This window comes from Sprattus sprattus, assembly GCF_963457725.1.
Source record: "Sprattus sprattus genome assembly, chromosome: 13".
Classification (NCBI taxonomy): domain Eukaryota; kingdom Metazoa; phylum Chordata; class Actinopteri; order Clupeiformes; family Clupeidae; genus Sprattus; species Sprattus sprattus.
The window spans coordinates 13,334,806-13,353,969 of record NC_137911.1 but is presented as its reverse complement, the minus strand read 5'-3'; the positions used below and the strand labels follow the sequence as shown (position 1 = coordinate 13,353,969).

The window sequence follows — 19,164 nt, the reverse complement described above, 5'->3', positions numbered from 1 at the left end:
CGCGTGAGAGAGAGAGAGAGAGAGAGAGAGAGAGAGAGAGAGAGAGAGAGAGAGAGAGACAGAGAGAGACAGAGAGTGCCGGTATGGAGTGGAGAGCAAAGCTGCCGTGTCTTCTGGTGACTCACCGCTTCTCGCCCACGACCTCACGCTTCTCTTTGAGGCTGCAGTGTGTTCTGGCCTCCTCGTCTGCTAAAGACACAGAAGAAGAATTTCAAGGCATCTTAGCAGGGGCTCCTGGGAAGTGTCTTTGTAAAAAAGACAAGAAATGGAAGATTCATGAGTCATAAATAGTTAAATAGCTGGTCCGGTGGTCTGATTGCAGTGAAATAGTGGAGGTCTGATCATGAATTGCTATTCTGGGGCTGATGAGATTAGAAGCACTGCACGTTTCATACGAAAAGGCACCAAATCTCCCAGAATTTTGTCAGTGTCTACTTCAGCTAATATTTGTTACGCTCTTGGCATGAATAGCCAAACAGCTTGCATAATAAGATTACTGCTGCTCAGGGTTGTCATTTTCTTTTTTTTATCCCCCCCCCCCCTCCTCCCGCTGTTTGATCTTTGGGTCTCGTAATCGTGGGGAAATTAATTCTTAAAATCTCAACCCCTAAAGACCACAGTGCGTTGTTCTAGATGCATCAGTGGGCGTGAGGGTGGGGGCGAAGACTCTGTTGATCTAGTTAGTGCAGAGATGTTCTTCCTAGGGGCTGATTTGTTGGTGGTGGGCAGAATGAGTTGGCAAAGAGAATGATTTTTCAGGCTTGATGTCATTCAATGCTGTGTGTTTGAGAATCCTTGTGTTCTAGGTCGTTATTACCTGATCCTTTTCAGTGTGTGTGTGTGTGTGTGTGTGTGTGTGTGTGTGTGTGAGAGAGAGACAGTGTGGGTGTAAGACTGGAAGGTTTGGGGGGTGGGATCCATAGGCAATTCTTTACTGCTCTGTACAGTTTTGCCTCTCAAAGATGTCAGAAACTGCAGTGGTTGTAAAAGGATAGGAAAAAGTAATTGCCATTTTCTGTAAACTGAATCACTTTGGCACAGGCTGCACCTCAAGGCTATTCATTTAAAGAGCCAAGCTAATCAATTAAATCAACAAGTGCTTATGGCTTCAGTCAGTCAATGTGGAGACACAGGAAATGAGCTAGGCTCACCATAATGATGATGATGATGATGAAGGAGGTTCCTTCAAAGGGGATTGTTCTTTAAAACAGGCCTTTAACCGATTGCTTGTCAAGCCCATATGATAAAAACCCAACCCATTTAATAAAGAAAAGGCATCATGTTACTGTATTCCTCTAGTTGTGCAGTGACCAAAGCTAACAAGTTCACCTTCTCTGTTTTACATTGTCTGCCCTTGTCTTCCCAACCGCAGGTGTTTGCGGGTGTTGTGGGGCCTTGCGACCCCGGTACAAAAGGCTAGTGGACAACATTTTCCCTGAGGACCCAGAGGTAAAAGCATAAACCCTGACAACCTGGATGTGATAGAAAATAAGCCACTGACACCACACAACTAGTTCTCAGCACTGGGTGATGCCTCCATTGAAATCACAATACGACACAGCCACAGTCTGGTTGAACATAACACACAAGAGTCCATTGTGGAAAAATCTATATGAGCCCTTGGACCCAGAGTAGAATCCTTTCACATCAATAACCTTAATCAAAAATGTCCTTTCACTGCAAATTAGACTTGGACAGTGACCTGGAGGAATCCTTGAGCACTGAAAAAATCAACACAAAATCAATTCACTGATAGTTCTGCAAGGTTGTGTACAGGCAGACTGGTATGGGTGATCCACAGCATCTCCACTTGGCAGAACCATTCACATTTTGTTCAGTTTAGGCCATTTATTTCTTTATTTACTCCTGTGTATAAGACTAAAACTTGTTCCAGTATGTCTCACAATTTCAGAAAAGATAGATGGATATTCCACAATTCCTCAATGTTCTGATTATGTCTGATCAGAGGTCAGCTTACTGACACACAGAGAATCACTCTGCACATAAATGGGAATAGCAGTTGAAGCCATATGTTTTGGGGTAGCTTTCCAGAATTTTGCAAAAACTTCACAGAATTATTTCAGTGTGGATGTTGATATTCTGAAGTTAAATAGAGGTTGGCTAACGCAAAACTGTTAAGATTTACATTGAAGTCTATTCTTTTAGTTGACTTTTAGAAACAGAGGTAAAGAAAAAGATAAAGTTGTATTTTTAAGAGGAAAGCTCTAGACTTTTTCAAAATCATTGTGCACATACATTGCCAACTGTTATTGTCACTAAATGAGTATAAGCGCGTTTCTAATCAAGGCTTCACTGTGTTTTTCCCAATGTGGCCCATGGATGTTTATGTAGCACATTCAAAAAGGAATTTAAAATAAATGCAACTGTATGATGTTATTATTATTATCCTGTCTGTTGGTTTGATTTGGGACTATTAGGCCTATACGAGGACAACACCATGTTGTATGATTAATAAATACTTAAACACAGGTAATTCATTGCTGTATTCTTGCAACAGCATAGCCCTGTGGTACATCTCATATGGAAGCAAACAGTGCTTTTAGTGCATTAGCTAGAGGATTACAGGTCATTGCCCTCCATGTTTGAAACCCTTTGTGAAATCCAACATATATTTGTTTTCCAGCAGCCAAATTGATTCTTGCTATTTATGGCAACACCAACATTATGTAATGGAATTTAGTCTCATAGTGGTGTATAGATCTTTTCTTTATTCAGGTTGTGTCACTTCCTAAAAAGCAGGGTGGGGGAAAATAACAGCCTTACACACGCACACGCACATGCCCATGCCCACGCACATGCACACACACACAACCACACACACACACACACACACACACACACACACACACACACACACACACACACACACACACACACACACACACACACACACACACACACACACACACACACACACACAAACACTGCCTTACACACAAGGCTTTAAAAGAGGAAAATAACAACCTCACACATGCACTCACACATTGCCTTACATACAAGTCTTTAAAAGAGGGATCAAAAATGAGTCTCAGTGAGGATGAAAATGAATGGCTTTTCTGTTCCTGAAAACACATTAACTTCCCTATGATCCCCTCCCACCCCCCACCCTCTGTGCAGGATGGCTTGGTGAAAGCCAACATGGAGAAGCTGACGTTTTACGCCCTGTCTGCCCCAGAAAAACTGGACCGCATCGGCGCCTACCTGTCAGAACGCCTCTCTCGAGATGTGACCCGGCACAGATACGGGTGGGCTGCATACAAGCAAACAACTCGCATTTAACAAACAACGCACGTTTTATTCAGTTTTCAATGTGACCAGGGTGTCAAAGCCTCCAGTGAGGTTTTCCAAATGGTTCTACCAGATGATCTTGACTCATACACAGCCTCATTTTGTACTGGAAAAAAGTGTCTGTCAGCTGAATGAATGTTATTGTATGTAAGTGCATGGCAACCGTTGTGGAAAATCTCACCAACTGCAATAAATAAGTAAGTGTGTGACTGGATGGGCGGTGTTCGCGCTATTTTTAATAGCTGAAATCTAGTGTACATAGTGTACAGTACAGTCTAGGAAACCTCCTTAATACAAAGTCAGGCACTTTTACCCAAAGGGAAGGATTTTAAAATCAGTATAAATGCCCACTGAGAGCAAAGATTGGTGTTAGTTAGTGATTAGCAAAATGAGTGTTACAGTAGTGTACTTCACTACCAAAATATAGGAATGTTTAAATAAATGTGTGTGTGTGTGCCTGTGTGTGTTTGTGTGTGTGTGTATGTGTGTGTGTATGTATGTGTATGTATGTGTGTGTATGTTTGTGTGCGTATGTGTGTGTGTATGTGTGTGTGTGTGTGTGTGTGTGTGTGTGTATGTATGTGTGTGTGTGTGTGTGTATGTGTGTGTGTGTGTGTGTGTGTGTGTGTGTATGTATGTGTGTGTATGTTTATGAGTGTGTGTATGTATGTGTGTGTGTATGTTTATGTGTGTGTGTGTGTGTGTGTGTGTGTGTGTGTGTGTGTGTGTGTGTGTGTGTGTGTGTTTCTCAGGTATGTGTGCATCGCTATGGAGGCTCTGGATCAGCTGCTGATGGCGTGCCACTGCCAGAGCATCAACCTGTTCGTGGAGAGCTTCCTCGGCATGGTGCGCAAACTCCTGGAGGCCGACAAGCCCAACCTCCAGATCCTTGGGACCAACTCCGTGAGTTCAACCCTTCCTTCTCATCCATATAATATCCAATTCATATCAGTTTAGGGAGTTAAGGGCTCATGTCGATCTAGTATGTAGGATCATGTGGAGGCTGTTCTACCTCTGAGGCCCTGATTTGAAGGAAAAGGTAGGGATAGCAAGGAAATAATTCATATCTGTGCAGAGACCTCAGGGATGTTCAAGTCCAGATATTACAATGTCAAAAATAGACAGCCGAAGAGGAGAAAACATATAAAGGAATCTCAGTGTGTCTGTCTGGCTCTGTCTTAGCATTTTGATGAAGAGAATGGTTAGATCAGAAGGAGACGAGTGCAAATGGACGATCATCATCAAGAGGCTCCCAGCAGTGTTTCATTCTGTCGGGGCTATTATTGTCACTTCACCTAAGTGCCAATATCACGTCTCTTTTTCCCATGCTGTCAATAGCGTCCCTATGGCAACAGCGCGGCCTCAGTAGCTTGTGTAAGCATGCATTAGCATGCATCTGCTTCACGAGAAGGGGAGCGACAGAGAGACAGAGAGAGAGTAGGGGTGGGGTGGGTCTGCCTGTGGGCCAGAGAGGCTGACCTGGAACTGCAGGGTCAGAGGATAGAGAGGAGAGATCCCGGCTCAGTCTGATTACGCTGGATGGCTGACATCCCAGAATTATGGTGTGTGTGTGTGCGTGTGTGTGTGCGTGTGAGTGTGAGTGAGTGTGCGTGGGCGTGTGCATGTGTGCGCGCGCGCGCGTGTGTGTGTGTGTGTGTGTGTGTGTGTGTGTGTGTGTGTGTGTGTGTGTGTGTGTGTGTGTGTGTGTGTGTGTGTGTGTGTGTGTGTGTGAATGTGTGTGTGTGCGTGTGTGCTTGTATGGGTGTTTGTGTAGGGTATATCAGACAGTAGAAGAGAAAAGTGTGTGTGAGAGACATAGAGAGAGAGGAGCTAGAGAAATAGGAAGAAGGAGAAAGGGAAGGAGAGACGAGCCGACAGAGGGAAAGAGAGAGATTTCTGGCATAAGGCCTCATCATCACTCTGTCATGTCATCACGGCACAGACCAATCCATTTTCAGCGTCTCCGAGCAGATGTTGGGAAATTCTTCGAGGGGAGGGGGGAGGAAGGGAGGTTGTTATTTTCCCAAGGGCCACATCTACAATGCCACTAGCAACCCGCCTCCATAAACCCTGGCTGACTTATCAAGCAACACTCAATATTTACAGTTGTTAAAGCCACACCACGGCTGGCAGCCTGCATAGACAAACATGACAAAGTACCCCACTCACAATAATGCCTAGTAGTAGAGGCAAATCTATTGTGTATATGTTTCTCCCCCTTCCTCTTCACTGGGGCACTCTTTTGACTGGAGGTGACAGTGTTGTGAGTTGCACATTGATTTGTTGTCAATGCAGGAACAGCGGAAAGTCGTGTATCGGTGCAAATGTGTCCGTTTTCTGCAGAGCCATCACATCTAGCCAAATGGACAGGAAGGCTGATCCGGAGTGGGAGAGAAAAATATGAAGGCTTAAAGATTAAAGAGAGATTACTTAAGCAGATCTAGGACAGCCAGGACTGGGGTTTAAATTGTATTTTCGATAAATATGATGGTGGCAGTGTGTAGTGCAGTAGTCACGGACGAGAACATCTCTTCAAGATTTAGTTTGTTTTTGTCGAAAATAGGCTGGGTCACAGGCCTCTTGATGTAGACTGACTTTGATCTGCTTGTGACAGATGTGTCATATTGTTTTTTACATTTGTTTTTCTTTAAGCTTTGATCTCACCTATCACTCGTTAACACACATCATGTTGAATATCCTCCTCCCCTCTCAGTTTATAAAGTTCGCCAACATCGAGGAGGACACAGCCTCATACCACCGCAGCTACGACTTCTTCGTCTCGCGCTTCAGCGAGATGTGTCACTCCAGCTACGAGGATCCAGACATCCGCACCAAGTGAGGAAACACACCTCACACTCCCCCCCCCCCCCGCCCCCCCCCCACCCCGCCCAACTGCACCTCAAAGACTCCCAACAGTTTACGCTGACACTTCTCCTGATTATCGCAGAAGGTGCTAAATGAGTCTCGAGTGCCTATTAAGTCTGGCGCGTTCGGAAGGAAAGTGCGAAAGGAAGCAGGCTAAACTGTCAATGTGTTTCCTCTGTCAGGATTCGCATGGCGGGGATCAGGGGGCTGCAGGGGGTGGTGAGGAAAACGGTGAACGATGAGCTGCAGGCCAACATCTGGGACCCGCAGCACATGGACAAGATCGTCCCCTCCCTGCTCTTCAACCTGCAGGACGAGACCGTGGAGAGGTAAGGGCTATGGCCTTCTCTGCTGTCCCCCAATCACCTGTCTTGTGCTGCGCTTAGTTTTAAATCAAGGGGCAACACTGTGGCTTTATCACCGGGAATCTAGTGTCCGTGTATGGACATATAAGGTGACAGCATGCTGTCTAGTTGTGGCGGTGGACCAAAGGGAAAGTTGAATTCAGGACCCTCTTGGGTGAGCACTGCCACAGTCCATCGGTTCCCATGCAGTTTGTTTATATGTACAGTATCCAGTAGCATACCAAAATGATTCTGTATGGATCACAGACATGCTTGAGTATTGTAAGCCACCTCAATTGTGTGTAATAGTCTCACCCTGGACAACTAAAACTGATTCAATTAAATATTTGTTATAAAGTATTATCTACAAATATTCAAATTTCTATTGCACTGGATTTTAGCATTGAAATGAATTGAAATAACAACGATAACATATGTCTCAGGCTTTAAGTGAACATGCAATCACTGCTCATCTTTACACAAAGCTTAAGTGCTTCTCTGGGACCCCGTAGCCTACAGATGCCTTGGTAGAGCCTGTGGTCTGTCAGAAATAGACAATCATCTATGGGCAGCACCTGACTGATAACTGTCTTATGCAGTGAACACTGAGGCTGTAAGTGTATTACAGCCATAGTGGAATGACTCATCCAGATATAATTAGTGGCGAATGCTCTTAGCACAGAGTGTAATGCTATGAAGGAGCTCTCAAGTGCACAAGTAAGTGCAGGGCAATCTTATCACACCCATAAATGCTACTTTCAGCAGTATGCGAATTGCATTTGTCCACAGTGAGGGAGTTCATATTAATTAAAGAACAAAAACTTCCAGAGAAAGTTACTAAAACTGGCTGGTTCTCCACCTCCCTTTCCTTCTCTCTTGCATGCATACTTACATACTCTTATACTCCCTATCCTTCTATTTCTCTCTGTCCCCCTCTCTCTCTCTTTCTCTCCCCCTCCTCATCTAGCTTTACACACATTTTCTCCTCTATTTCATCCTTTCTCTCCCTCTCTTACACTTACCCTCCATCTCCCTCCCTCTTTCTTTCTTTTTTCTATCAATTTTAAATTTAATTTATTGAGCTTTATTGTCATGACAATTTTTTTTCTCCCCCCCCTTTCTGCCCCCCTTTCTCCCACCCAGCGTCTCTTTGAGTGAGTGAGTGTATAAGTGTGTGTGCACATGAGCTGAGCAGAGAGTTTCTGATGGGACCAAATGGGATCTTGCAGCTCAAACACAGACTTCTGGCATTTATCATATGCCACTGTAAATAGATGACTTTGCAAAACTTAGGGAGAGACTGGAAGATGAAAAATGCAAGAAAGTGGTAAAATGGTAATAATACAAATTACATCCTTAGGGCAACAATGTGTTGATGACAGAAAGTTACATCCATAATTTTCTCTTCTTTGTGTGTATGTGTGTGTGTATGTGTGTAGAGAAATTAGTAAGATTGATTTATTCATCTAATTTCACACCTAAAAAAGAACACATAGACCATATGGTGCACCAAGCCCATACAGAAATTGTAAGAAACTAAAAAAATGAATCTCACCACATCTGACAATCCTCTCCCATCTCGGCTCCTCTTGCGGATCCTGGCAGTAATAACATATAATAGTGTAATAAATAATGTATAATCAGATGACTGCAAAACATAGGAAGACTGGAAGATGGAAAAGTGCAAGAATATGGGAAAATGGTGACGCCCTATTAGCTTTTTGACAGTTATGTGCTGCACCATGTCCATACCATGAAAACAATTGTAAAAGAAATATTGTGTGTGTGTCACCTGCAGCCAGTCTCCCTCTCCGGAGGCAGAAAAGGATAAGGAGAGTCCCGTGGAGCTGACTGAGCGCTGCTTCAGGGAGCTGCTGGGCCGTGCTGCTTACGGCAACATCAAGAATGCCGTCAAGCCCGTCCTCATGTGAGTCACCAGCTCTGACGCACAGATGCTCATTTACATTCGCATTTGCCCTTAGTCAGGATGCAGATGTCTTTAGAGGAGGGATGCAGTCCAGTGATGCAGCTATTCAAGGAACCTGCAGTGAGAACGTTTTGGATGATTAAATGCAGCTATTCAAGGAACCTGCAGTGAGAACGTTTTGGATGATTGAATGCAGCTATTCAAGGATCCTGCATTGAGAACGTTTTGGTTGATGTGCTATGACGTGCTATATTGTTGTGGGGAGGTTACAAACTGCTCCAACCTAAAATGAGGGTTGATCCAGTTATGAGAAACAAGACCGCCAAATTAATGGAATTAATGGAAATCGCAGTTTACAGTGTCAACGTACAGAAACCTATACTGTATCCTCGGTCTCAGTGACCGAAAAGCAAGTGCAGTAAGTTCATGTTTTGTTTGTTGTACCACATTGATTGATGCTGATGGGAGTACATTTATTTATATCTCTAGGCATCTGGATAACCATTCCCTGTGGGAGACTAAAACATTTGCTGTGCGCTGTTTCAAGATCATCATGTACTCCATTCAGGTACAAAAACAACTTTAGATATTGTTAAAACATTAAAACATACAGTAGGCCTATATTATATGAAATTATATTATATTATATTTCTGCAGTCCCAGCATTCCCACCTGGTGATACAGCAGCTGCTTGGGCACCTGGATGCCAACAGTAAAAGCTCGGCCAAAGTGCGCGCTGGGATAGTGCAGGTGCTCTCCGAGGCTGCAGTGATTGAAGCCAGTGGCTCCGTAGGTAGGGGAAGCTGCAGTACATAATCACACCACTTGAGGGACCGCAGGACCCCTTTCATCAATATGGGGAAATAAAGACCTTGGGCCTCATTCTCGATCATTTTCTGAAATTCTTCTGAAATGTTTCTTACGGACTTTCCTAAAAACAACGTAAGGGAAACGCCTCTGCCGCATTCCTGCATGCTTGAAAATGCGTTTATAAGAAGCTGAAGTCTTCTCAGCTGTGCTCTCCCGGAATAGTTTCTTAAATTGATGCGTGTTCTCGTGAAAGTGGATTGGCATACATACACACCCCGCCAGCTCCTTATTAGGGCACGCAACCGTAGAGACGTGTGCTATCGGAATCTCCCGAATCCACACGAAAGCACCTCATAAGGCGAGTCATGTCTCAGCGGAAAACGAGCAAAAAACGCAGCTCTAACCCGGTGCAGACGTGGAGGTACTGTAGGATATAGATGTGTCTATTCTATTCCACCATGGCTATTTTAACGCAATTGAGTTAAGTGCTTATTTATTTATTCACTTACATTTGCAGTGTGCGTGTACATTTACATTCACATTTAGTCAGTTAGCAGACGCCTTTGTCCAAAGCGACGTACAAGGGAGAGAACAGTTACGAGCAATAGAGACCTAGTGTAACAATAAATACTACTTTACATAAGAAATAGAAAAACGAGGTAGAAAATAAAAAAGAAGTGCAGGAATGCAACTGCTGTAAGTGCAATACAAGCACTAGTTGAAGTGTCAGTTAGGAAGGGAGGTGCTCTCTGAAGAGTTGGGTCTTTAAAAGCTTCTTAAAGGTAGAGAGGGACGCGCCTGCTCTGGTAGTGCTAGCTAGGCAGTTTGTTAAAAAGACTGCTCCCCCAGATGAATCCAGCAGTGCACCCTGCTGTGTAGGCCACTCACAGGACCTCGTGGGGGGTCGTAAACTGTGGAATTTCACACCCCACGACAGTTTCAAGGCAGCCCCCATACGTTTGGGGACAGTTTCGAGTCTCCCCCTGAGGCATGTCCTGACATGCCTCTCAGCCCCTCTCTGGCCTATATAAGGCCAACCCTCCTCTGGCCATTTTGTGGGAGCAGAGCTGGAGAGAGGAGCATCAAGGAGCTTGTTGGACTATTCAATTCATCATCAGAGAAATTCACTTGCCTACAAGTGAGAAATAGTTTGGATCTACAAATGAGAATAGTTTGGATTAGCATCCTGGTGTAGTCCTTTTGTTTATTTAATGACATCACGATGCCTCGTAGAATCAATAAATGTGAAATTTAACTGTTAATGATACAAATATTCTCATATGTATTATTATTATAATCATTTTAATCCGAGGATGTCTGTAGAGTTGACGTGAACGCAATCACCAACGAGTATTCACAAATTCAACCGTTAACCCGTTTAACACGGACAGTTTTTTCAAATGCGATTGCTCCAATAACCACAAGATGGCCCCGTCGGCCTAGGTGGAGTTCAGAAGAAAGTCCTTCTTAAATTCTTCTCAACTGCGTTCGAGAATGAGGCCCCTTGTCCCTTAACATTTTCTTACTCAATCAAATTTTTCATGATAGTCATATTTTTGGTCATATACTCATGCACCTTACTTTACTATACAATACTACACCACACTACCCTACACTACACTACCCTACACTACACTACACTACACTGTCCTGTGTCCAGGGCCGACGGTGCTGGAGGTGTTTAACACCCTTCTGAAGCAGCTGCGTCTCAGTGTGGACTATGAGCTCACAGGCGCCTACGACTATAGCAACATCGGCACTAAGATCATCAAAGAGCACGAGGAGAGACAGCTACAGGAGTCTGTCATTAAGACTATCGGTGAGACACAAGAACATGTGTGTGTGTTTGTGTGTGTGTGTGCGTGAGTGTGTGCGTGAGAGTGTGTGTGTGTGTGTGTCTGTCTGTCTGTGTACATTTGTGCGTGTGTGTGTATGTGTGCCTGAGTGTGTGTGTATGTGTGTGTGTGTGTGCGTGAGTGTGTGTTTGTGTGCGTGTGAGTGTGTGAGTGTGTGTGTGTGTGTGTGAGTGTGCATGTGTGTGTGTGTGTGTGTGTGTGTGTATCTGTGTGTGTATGTGTCTAATTGATCACTACCAACAACTCCTTTTACAGCAAGAAGTTTCTTTCATTTATTTAGCAGATGCTTTGGTCAAAAGCACCTTACAAAAACTTTTGATGAAAAAAGTACAGTAATAACAATTATGAAAAATGGGTAAGCATAATCGTAATATTGCTAGAACTAAAAGTTGTAAAATAATATTAAAATCATAAATACTGTGGATTATTGTTTAATTATTGTTGTTAATATATGTCCTATACTTACATAATTGTATGTGTATGTGTTTGTGTGTGGTTCATGCATGTGTGTGTGTGTGTGTGTGTGTGTGTGTTGTTTGTGTGTGTCTGCAGGCTCGTTTGCCAGCACGCTCCCAACCTATCAGCGCTCAGAGGTGATGCTGTTCATCATGGGGAAGATCCCGGTACCGGGGATGTACCCGGCCCTCGGCTCGGCCAACACAGGGTGGGAGAACCCTCTGAGAGCAGCACTATGCATGTACTGCCCCCGAGCGCTCCGCAGTAGACTAGCCACCTAGCATAGTGTACTTTGCCCGAGCACTTTGAAATAGACTAGACACATAGCATAGTGTACTGCCCCCGATCCCTCCACTATACATTTGAGAAATATGGATGCATGAGACATATACATGTGTTAACTCCATGGAGTTATATTTAGAGTAATGTATCTGTAGGTAATGATACCTACTGTATATGTATGTATATATGTATATGTGTATGTATGTATGAACGTAGCATAGAGCAGTCCGTGAACTATTATTGATGTATGTAGTGTCTTTCTGATGTAAAGCATTGAGAGAGATAGAATTTATCCTCGGTGAGATAATGTAGGGCATCTTTTTTATGCTTTGGAGTGCTGCTTCCACTGCATTGACTCTTCAAGAAGATTCAATGTGTACAATACACTTAAGATGGAAAAGGTGGTGTTCAGTAGGAAAAAAATCCTTTCCCAGATGTTAAATCAGTAGTCTGAATGTATTGGTCAGCACAAAGCAGAGGTAGGGGTCATGGGTCATCAGCTTGAGGGATAAATACATGGCAGGACATTTTCTTTCTGAGCTCTGGTTTTCCGATCTCATCTGCATGAGGCTTCTGGAATAGACTATTAGTAGATTTGTGATTTTATGATCCTTTTCTATACTGAGGATGTATGGCTTCCTTTAAACTTGGAACTGGGACACACTGTGACAATGCGACATATCTACATAGTTTCTGCTCTCTCAAAAGCTATTTGCTCAGAACCTCATTTCATTGCCGACCTGACGTCTTGGTAGGTCATTAATTGTTCCTGTTTAGGCAGCATTCATGTCTGCATTTCAATTTAGTGTCCCAGTTCGATTTGCATGCCGGTGCCAAAGTGTTTGTCGATCTCATAATAAATAAATGACAGACTTTGTACTTTGCTAAGTGAGAGAGTTTCCAGGAGACACAGTCTGCATGCCTCAGGGGGGAGTGAGGCTGGCAGAGCCGTCTAACGCAGTCTTTCTCATTATGTCTTTCAGGTTTGAGGGCAGTCGCATGATTCAAGTCATGCTGCTCAAGTCACTATTACAGGTGCAGTACTATTCAAAAACACTGGAAATGCTGTTTTGGTGTATTGGTACTTGGTTTTGAAGTAATATGCTGTAAAAATTTCCATACTTTCTTATAGCACTTTGCTTTCAATTTCTTCACCTTGATTTTACTATTTGTTTGCTATGCATATTACTTGTAACTCACTAAAGTGTCTAAATGGAAGACACTAAATGGACATGAATGGAAATGACTCAATGGAAATGTCATTCTCTGTTAAAAAGGGGTTTGACTCTGTCTACACTGTAACTTAAACATTACATTACAGCGCTCTCCCCCCCCCCCCCCCCCCCCCCCTTCATCACTCTGTCTGTCTGTCTGCAGGTGACGGTGGGCTTCCAGACCACCAACATGCTGACAGCCCTGCCCACCTCTTTCCTGGACCCGCTGCTCTCCTTCACGCTGATGGAGGACGCAGAAGTCCGCCTGCTGGTCCTGGACATCCTCATCAGCCTCATCGATCGCCATGACAACCGCCTCAAGTTCTCCTCCATCAGGTCAGGCTGCAACACGAGGATGAAAAATCTAAACAAACAACAAAACAAACAACCTACATTAGTTAGTGACATTAGTTTCAGATATTTTACAAATAGGAATATGCCACTAACATGGACACCCTCTTCCCTGTTTCTCAGTATAATCACAGATATCTCCGTGCTGAAACTTAAGGTGGACAAATGCTCCAGGCAGGACAATCTCTTCATGAAAAAGGTAATGTCAATCTTTACACAGTGGAGGTTTATTTATCCAATTAAGATGGAAGACATATGATGAAATACATTGCAATGTGCTAGAAGGACCAGAGCAGTGCTTCAGTAAACAGTATACAGTATGTTAATAATGTATTATGTATTAAGTGTATTTCATGGTTTTCTTGCAGTGTAGGTTATATGTTTTTGTTCATAGGTTATATGTTTTTGTTCATAAAAACAATAAAGCTTTCATTCAGGAGAAATAGCATTCCTGTATATTCTGCATATCTTGATGGATTGTTTAAAGTGTTGTTAGTGCATGACTGATTGTTTGAGGATTGAAAATACATATAAATGCAATGAAGCGACAGTAAGGGATGCACAGGAATATTTCACAAACCGTAGTAGTTCAGCCACGCCCTCGGAATGAGTATATTAATGTAAATCCAGATGGTGGAAAACTACAAAGATGGAGCCTCGATGACCTTCAGTCATCACAACAACCTTTTCCCTCATTTTCTCATGCCATGTCAGAATGCCCAGAGGCTGTACCGCCACATCTACCTGGTGTGTAAGGAGGAGAACAGCACCCAGCGCCACTTCGAGTCGCTCTTCTCCCTGCTGGCACTCCTCTCCATAGAGCTGGCCACCGAGGAGGTGGTGGTGGACCTCATCCGCCTGGCTCTGGCTCTGCAGGTACAGTCTGTTTGGCATTGGCCTTTACAGGTTTGATTAGATTAGCATTGCCAGGCCTGAGTGTGGGTTTCTTATGGGGGGCACAAGGGTACACGCCTCACTTCATTTTGGAACCGGAATGGCTCCATCCATGGGGCGTATCCATCCAAGGGCAGCCAGGCGGTACGGTAGGAGGTGAGTGTGGGGTCATTCTGTTCCACTCACCATCTTGCCCTTGGTTCTTTCTCACCAGGACTTGGCGGGCGAAGAGGCGCTGCCTGTGTACAATCGGTGTGCCATTCATGCCCTCTCTGCTGCCTACCTGAACCTCATCTGCCAGCTGACAACCGTGCCAACATTTTGCCAGCACGTACACGAGGTTTAGCAGTTTTCTTTTTCACTCTTCTTATTCATTTCCTCATTAAGTGGCAGTCACTCTGAAATGTTACACATAGATTCAGCTTGGCAGCCACTTAGAGATGCAAGGAATGGTTTCAGTTGGCAGCCATCTTAGAAAAACTCTTTTTCTTGTTGCTTTTCTTTATCAGGTGATAGAAGCTCGACAGAAGGAGATCCCTTACTTACTGCCGGAGGATGTATTTGTGGAGAAACCAAGGTCAGCTTGCTTTACAATAGAATCCATTTTCCCCTCTTTTCTTTCATCGAATGACTCATGTTTTAGTGGACTTTCAAACAAATTGTAAACTTAAATACGCCAAAGGGCTTCTGTGATGATCAATATTTAATAGCCACCTTTCATCCCAGTTATGAGTCAATGCAAAGCTAACAAATCCCTGTCCATTTCTTCCTGCGCCTTCTTTCAAACTACCGTGAATCATCAGAGGCCTTTATGAATGTCCCCCCGCAAAGACACTTCAAAAGAGTTGTCTCTGCCACAGTCCATACACATTCACATGTTTGTGTGTCTTTTTGTCTCTCTGGCCCCTCTTCCGTTCTCCCCGGCCTCGCTGAAGGCTTTTAAAGGACATGCCTCGCACTATTCCTGAGTCCAGGGAGTGTGAGAATTTTGGCACGGTTTGAACTCAGTAGGGGCTCTCTCTGATCAGGAAGTCCATTACAGACCTTCCAGCCTCATGCAACCTTAAAGATGTTATCAGCTACTCACTTTCTGAAAATAACATTTGATGATGGAAGACAGTGATGGCTCAGGTACTTGTTCTGTCTCTATGTTCCTCTTTCTCTCTCCCTCTCTCTCTGTCTGTGTGTCTCTCTTTCTCTCCTCTTTCTCTCTTGCCGTCTCTCTGCTGCTCCTATCTCGGTCTCTCTCTCTCTCCCACCCTCCCTCCTCTCTCTCTCCCTCGTGTTTCTTCTGTCTCCATCTCTCTCTCTCTCTCTCTCTCTCTCTCTCTCTCTCTCTCTCTCCCGCTCAGACTGCCAGAGAGTCTGCCGAAGCCTGAAGGAGACATCGTCTTCCTGCAGTCCAAAATAGCGGAGACGCTAGGAGGGAGCGGCTACAACACAGAGAGGCTTGCCACACCTTACTTTCCAGAAATAACAGGTAGGCCTGCATACAGCTCCTAATGTTTACCTGTAGTCATAATATAGATGCCTCTATCAGGAGTGATAATATGTGCACTGGTTGATGAGTGGACCAATGACCTTGGTGTTGCTAATGCTATTCTCTATATGTTTAGCTGTATATGTAGCTGTGCAATAGCAAGTAATATGTCTGAAAAATTGTTTGAACACATCTTAAAAAAATAAATCTTTATTTGAGCTCAAAAGAGTGAGACGAAATATTTGTTTTGCAAATAGAGACAGCTGACGCACAATCAAATGGTGCCTTGTGTTTATGCGTGTGGCTGGAATAGTAACTGAGTTTTCCTGTGGTTGTCTCTGCCTTCAGATGAGGACAGACTGTCAAAGAGGAAAAGCATCGGGGACACCATCTCTCTCCAGCTAGAAATGGATTCCAGACACAGCCCAGAGAGAGAGACGGTGAGACAGACAGAGACAACACGCAGCTTTGTTTACACGATAACCAAGGCCCTCAAAATACCTCATTCAAGTTTGGCTGCTAAGACAGAGAATAATCTTTCAGAACTAAATCTAGCAGTGAAATAAGATTGTATTCTTGAAAGTATAAAACGCTTCCTGGACCTCAATGAACACCAAGTTAAACGTGTTTGAAACTGGTTCAGAGCAGAAATATTTCAGAGAGAAATAAATTACACTTTCCTCTTAAAGGTAAAGGAGTAAAGGAACAAGTGTATTTCCAATATACTGAATGAGCACCTGCCCTTCGACTGTCCTCTGTGTCCTATTTATATTTATCAGAAACAGTCCAAGCTCTGCCCTTCAGGTTTGTGGTCTAGCTACGTATCAGTGCCATGAAAGCCCTTTTTTCTGTGCCCACAGAAAACTCCAACTGAACAGATCACCTTCGAAACACTGAAGCAAGCTATTGGTGAGTTTCAAATGCAGTGTCATTGGTAGCCATTGACAGAAATAATGTGTCATCCGTTGGATACTTTTTTAGTTTGATAAATAGTTTGAAACTCTATGGATAAAGCACTGTCAACCATAGCTCAGTTCCATGGGGAACTGTACATGCAGGAACTGTCTTAATTACGACTGTAGGCCTACTTAATTATTTAGCCACAACTGTATTCATATGGAACATTAGATAACACTCTTAAGCTCGGAGAGAGGGGTATTCATAGAGCCATAGCTGTCTGATGTTATACCTAACCCTGGAAGAACATGAAGAAAAATGACATCTAATGAGATTGCTGGTAATAAACTGAAGAGCTTATAGTGATGTTGGCTGATGCCGTTTGTTCCTTCTCCCTCCTCAGTGGACAGTGTGACTATGGAGGAGCAGGAGAGAGAGCGGAGGAGGCTGGTGGTGGAGAGGTTCCAGACGGCTCCCTTTGAGGAGATTGCTGCACACTGTGGTGCTAGGGTGAGTACGTAACCCACACAGGGGGACTTCTTCAGGTTGAAGTCTGCGGGTCCAGTCCAGATCAGGGCCAAATATGCCTTAGATGCACATTCTTCCTGACATCATTCAAATGAATGGTGACAATGGCAGTGGTGATGATGATGATGATGGTGGTATTGATGATGACGATAGTGATGATAATGATGATGATGATTGGGATGATTCTAGTGATGTTGTTGATGAAGAAGATGATGATGATTATTGGGATGATGATAGTGATGTTGATGTTGTTGATGATTGGGATGATTGTAGTGATGTGGTTGATGATGATGATGATGATCATGATGATGATAGTGATGATGATGTTGATTGGTATTATTTACATTTTGTTGTTGATGATAACGATGATGCTGCTTATAATGACTATTTTGTGTGTTTTCCCTCCAGACCTCACTGCTGCAGAGTAAACTCAACCAGATCTTTGAGATCACAATCAGGTATGGAACAGTAGTTTGTTGAAAGCTCTCTCCTGGGATGCGTCAGTACTAGCTATGTAGCCATTCTGGTTGCGTTAAGCACTTGTGTTTGACTTTGCCTACATCTTCCTTACTGGACTCTCATCTTGTACAACACCTCCCCTCTCTCCCCAGGCCGCCCCCCAGCCCCTCGGGAACCGTCAATGCACACGGACAGAGCCGCTCCATACCCGTCTACGAGATGATATTCCCCGATCTCTGTGTCTACTAAGGGAGCTCATGATCCCCCCGTATGTCTGTGTAGCCCATCATTTGTGTCTGTCTGTTTGTTTTGCATCTCTGTTTGTTTTGCATCTGTTACCTACATCAGAGAGCTATACAGCTGATGTGTCATCTTTAAAACTTTTGAGGAAAAATGGTGTAGATAGCAAATAATACAGTGATGATGATGATGATGCTGACAATGAATAGTGGGTTTGATGTGAAATTATACGACAACCCTCCAAAAGAATGAATACTTGTGAATCACTTTTTACATGTTTCTTGAACAAGCGACTAATCAGTCAGAAGCTTGTTGTTTTCTTCGCTCGTTTGTTCGTTGTGGTGCTGTTTGCGCACTGTTTTTGTTTGTAAGATGCTAGAATAAATCTATGGATATCCATATATGTTTAACTACTCTCTAAAGGATCACCAAATACTCGGTGGAAGCTATCACTTGGCACACCTGTGCAAAAAGCGAAGACTGCCTTAAACGTTGATTCAACCTCTGTATTATCAAGTCATATTTTTCATCAGAAATTCACAGTAGGACATATGCAGGTGTAGTGCCGTACATATCTTGTAATGCATGTGTATGTATAGTATACGTGGTGTGTCAATATGCTGCAATACTTTTGTACCGAGAAGCAATAATCCCTGAAAGGAATTAGCTAGAAGCTAGCAGAAGTAGACTGGTGAGACCATTTTTAAAGGGTTCAGAGAAAGCTTAATAGGTCATTGGTATGCCATGACAGGGTAGGATAAGGATATTAAGATGATTACTTTCAATCATTTTGGTCAATTCAATTTTGATGTAAAAACCGTAGTTCTTTTTGTCAGTGAAATATAATATTTGTCATCAACATTAGATGATCGGTATACTCTGATATATATATATATATATATCAACAATATTCCATCTCATGATTCTCGTCAAAACTGTATTTCATCTCAAGAGTGGAAAAGCATAACGTCTAATTGAAAGATGACATTTGTGGTGAGTTTCAGCTCGGCGCTGTGAGAGCTGCTATGCACATGATGATTGTAATGACTGAATGTGTGTCACCCCTCTGGCATTGAGGTTACAGTGATTTGAGCTTTAAAGTGGTTGTTAGCTCAGAGAGGTGCATCTAACAGATTCTGTAAAGCTGCTGCATAGTGAGTCAGTGTGTGGCGCCAGTACCTCTTATTTTTCAGAGGTTGGCTTACTGGTCTGGTAACAGATGAAGTGATCAGGCAAATGATACTCTAAACCG

The 19,164-nt window shown here is 43.5% G+C and overlaps 1 protein-coding gene across 1 annotated transcript; it reads left to right on the top strand.

The window, feature by feature from the left end:
• Positions 1 to 3,144: 3,144 nt before the first annotated feature.
• Positions 3,145 to 17,955, top strand: efr3ba (EFR3 homolog Ba). The gene is made up of 21 exons (XM_080849706.1): positions 3,145 to 3,266; positions 4,062 to 4,212; positions 6,023 to 6,144; positions 6,357 to 6,503; positions 8,317 to 8,445; positions 8,935 to 9,013; positions 9,103 to 9,238; positions 10,916 to 11,074; positions 11,664 to 11,775; positions 12,833 to 12,884; positions 13,227 to 13,399; positions 13,538 to 13,613; positions 14,129 to 14,290; positions 14,523 to 14,648; positions 14,818 to 14,885; positions 15,661 to 15,788; positions 16,137 to 16,228; positions 16,649 to 16,697; positions 17,089 to 17,195; positions 17,622 to 17,671; positions 17,825 to 17,955. Exons 1-21 carry the CDS (start codon positions 3,160 to 3,162, stop codon positions 17,919 to 17,921), a joined length of 2,322 nt encoding a protein of 773 aa, XP_080705832.1. The 5' UTR covers positions 3,145 to 3,159; the 3' UTR covers positions 17,922 to 17,955.
• The last annotated feature ends 1,209 nt before the right edge of the window (positions 17,956 to 19,164 follow it).

What these genes read in the sequence shown, in the direction of transcription:
- efr3ba (XM_080849706.1), top strand. Translation starts at nt 3,160, where the DNA reads ATGGAGAAGCTGACGTTTTACGCCCTGTCTGCCCCAGAAAAACTGGAC. An exon ending in GCCGTCAAGCCCGTCCTCAT is followed by an intron (nt 8,446 to 8,934) that starts GTGAGTCACCAG and finishes TTATATCTCTAG; the next exon opens with GCATCTGGATAACCATTCCC. An exon ending in CTGCACACTGTGGTGCTAGG is followed by an intron (nt 17,196 to 17,621) that starts GTGAGTACGTAA and finishes TTTTCCCTCCAG; the next exon opens with ACCTCACTGCTGCAGAGTAA.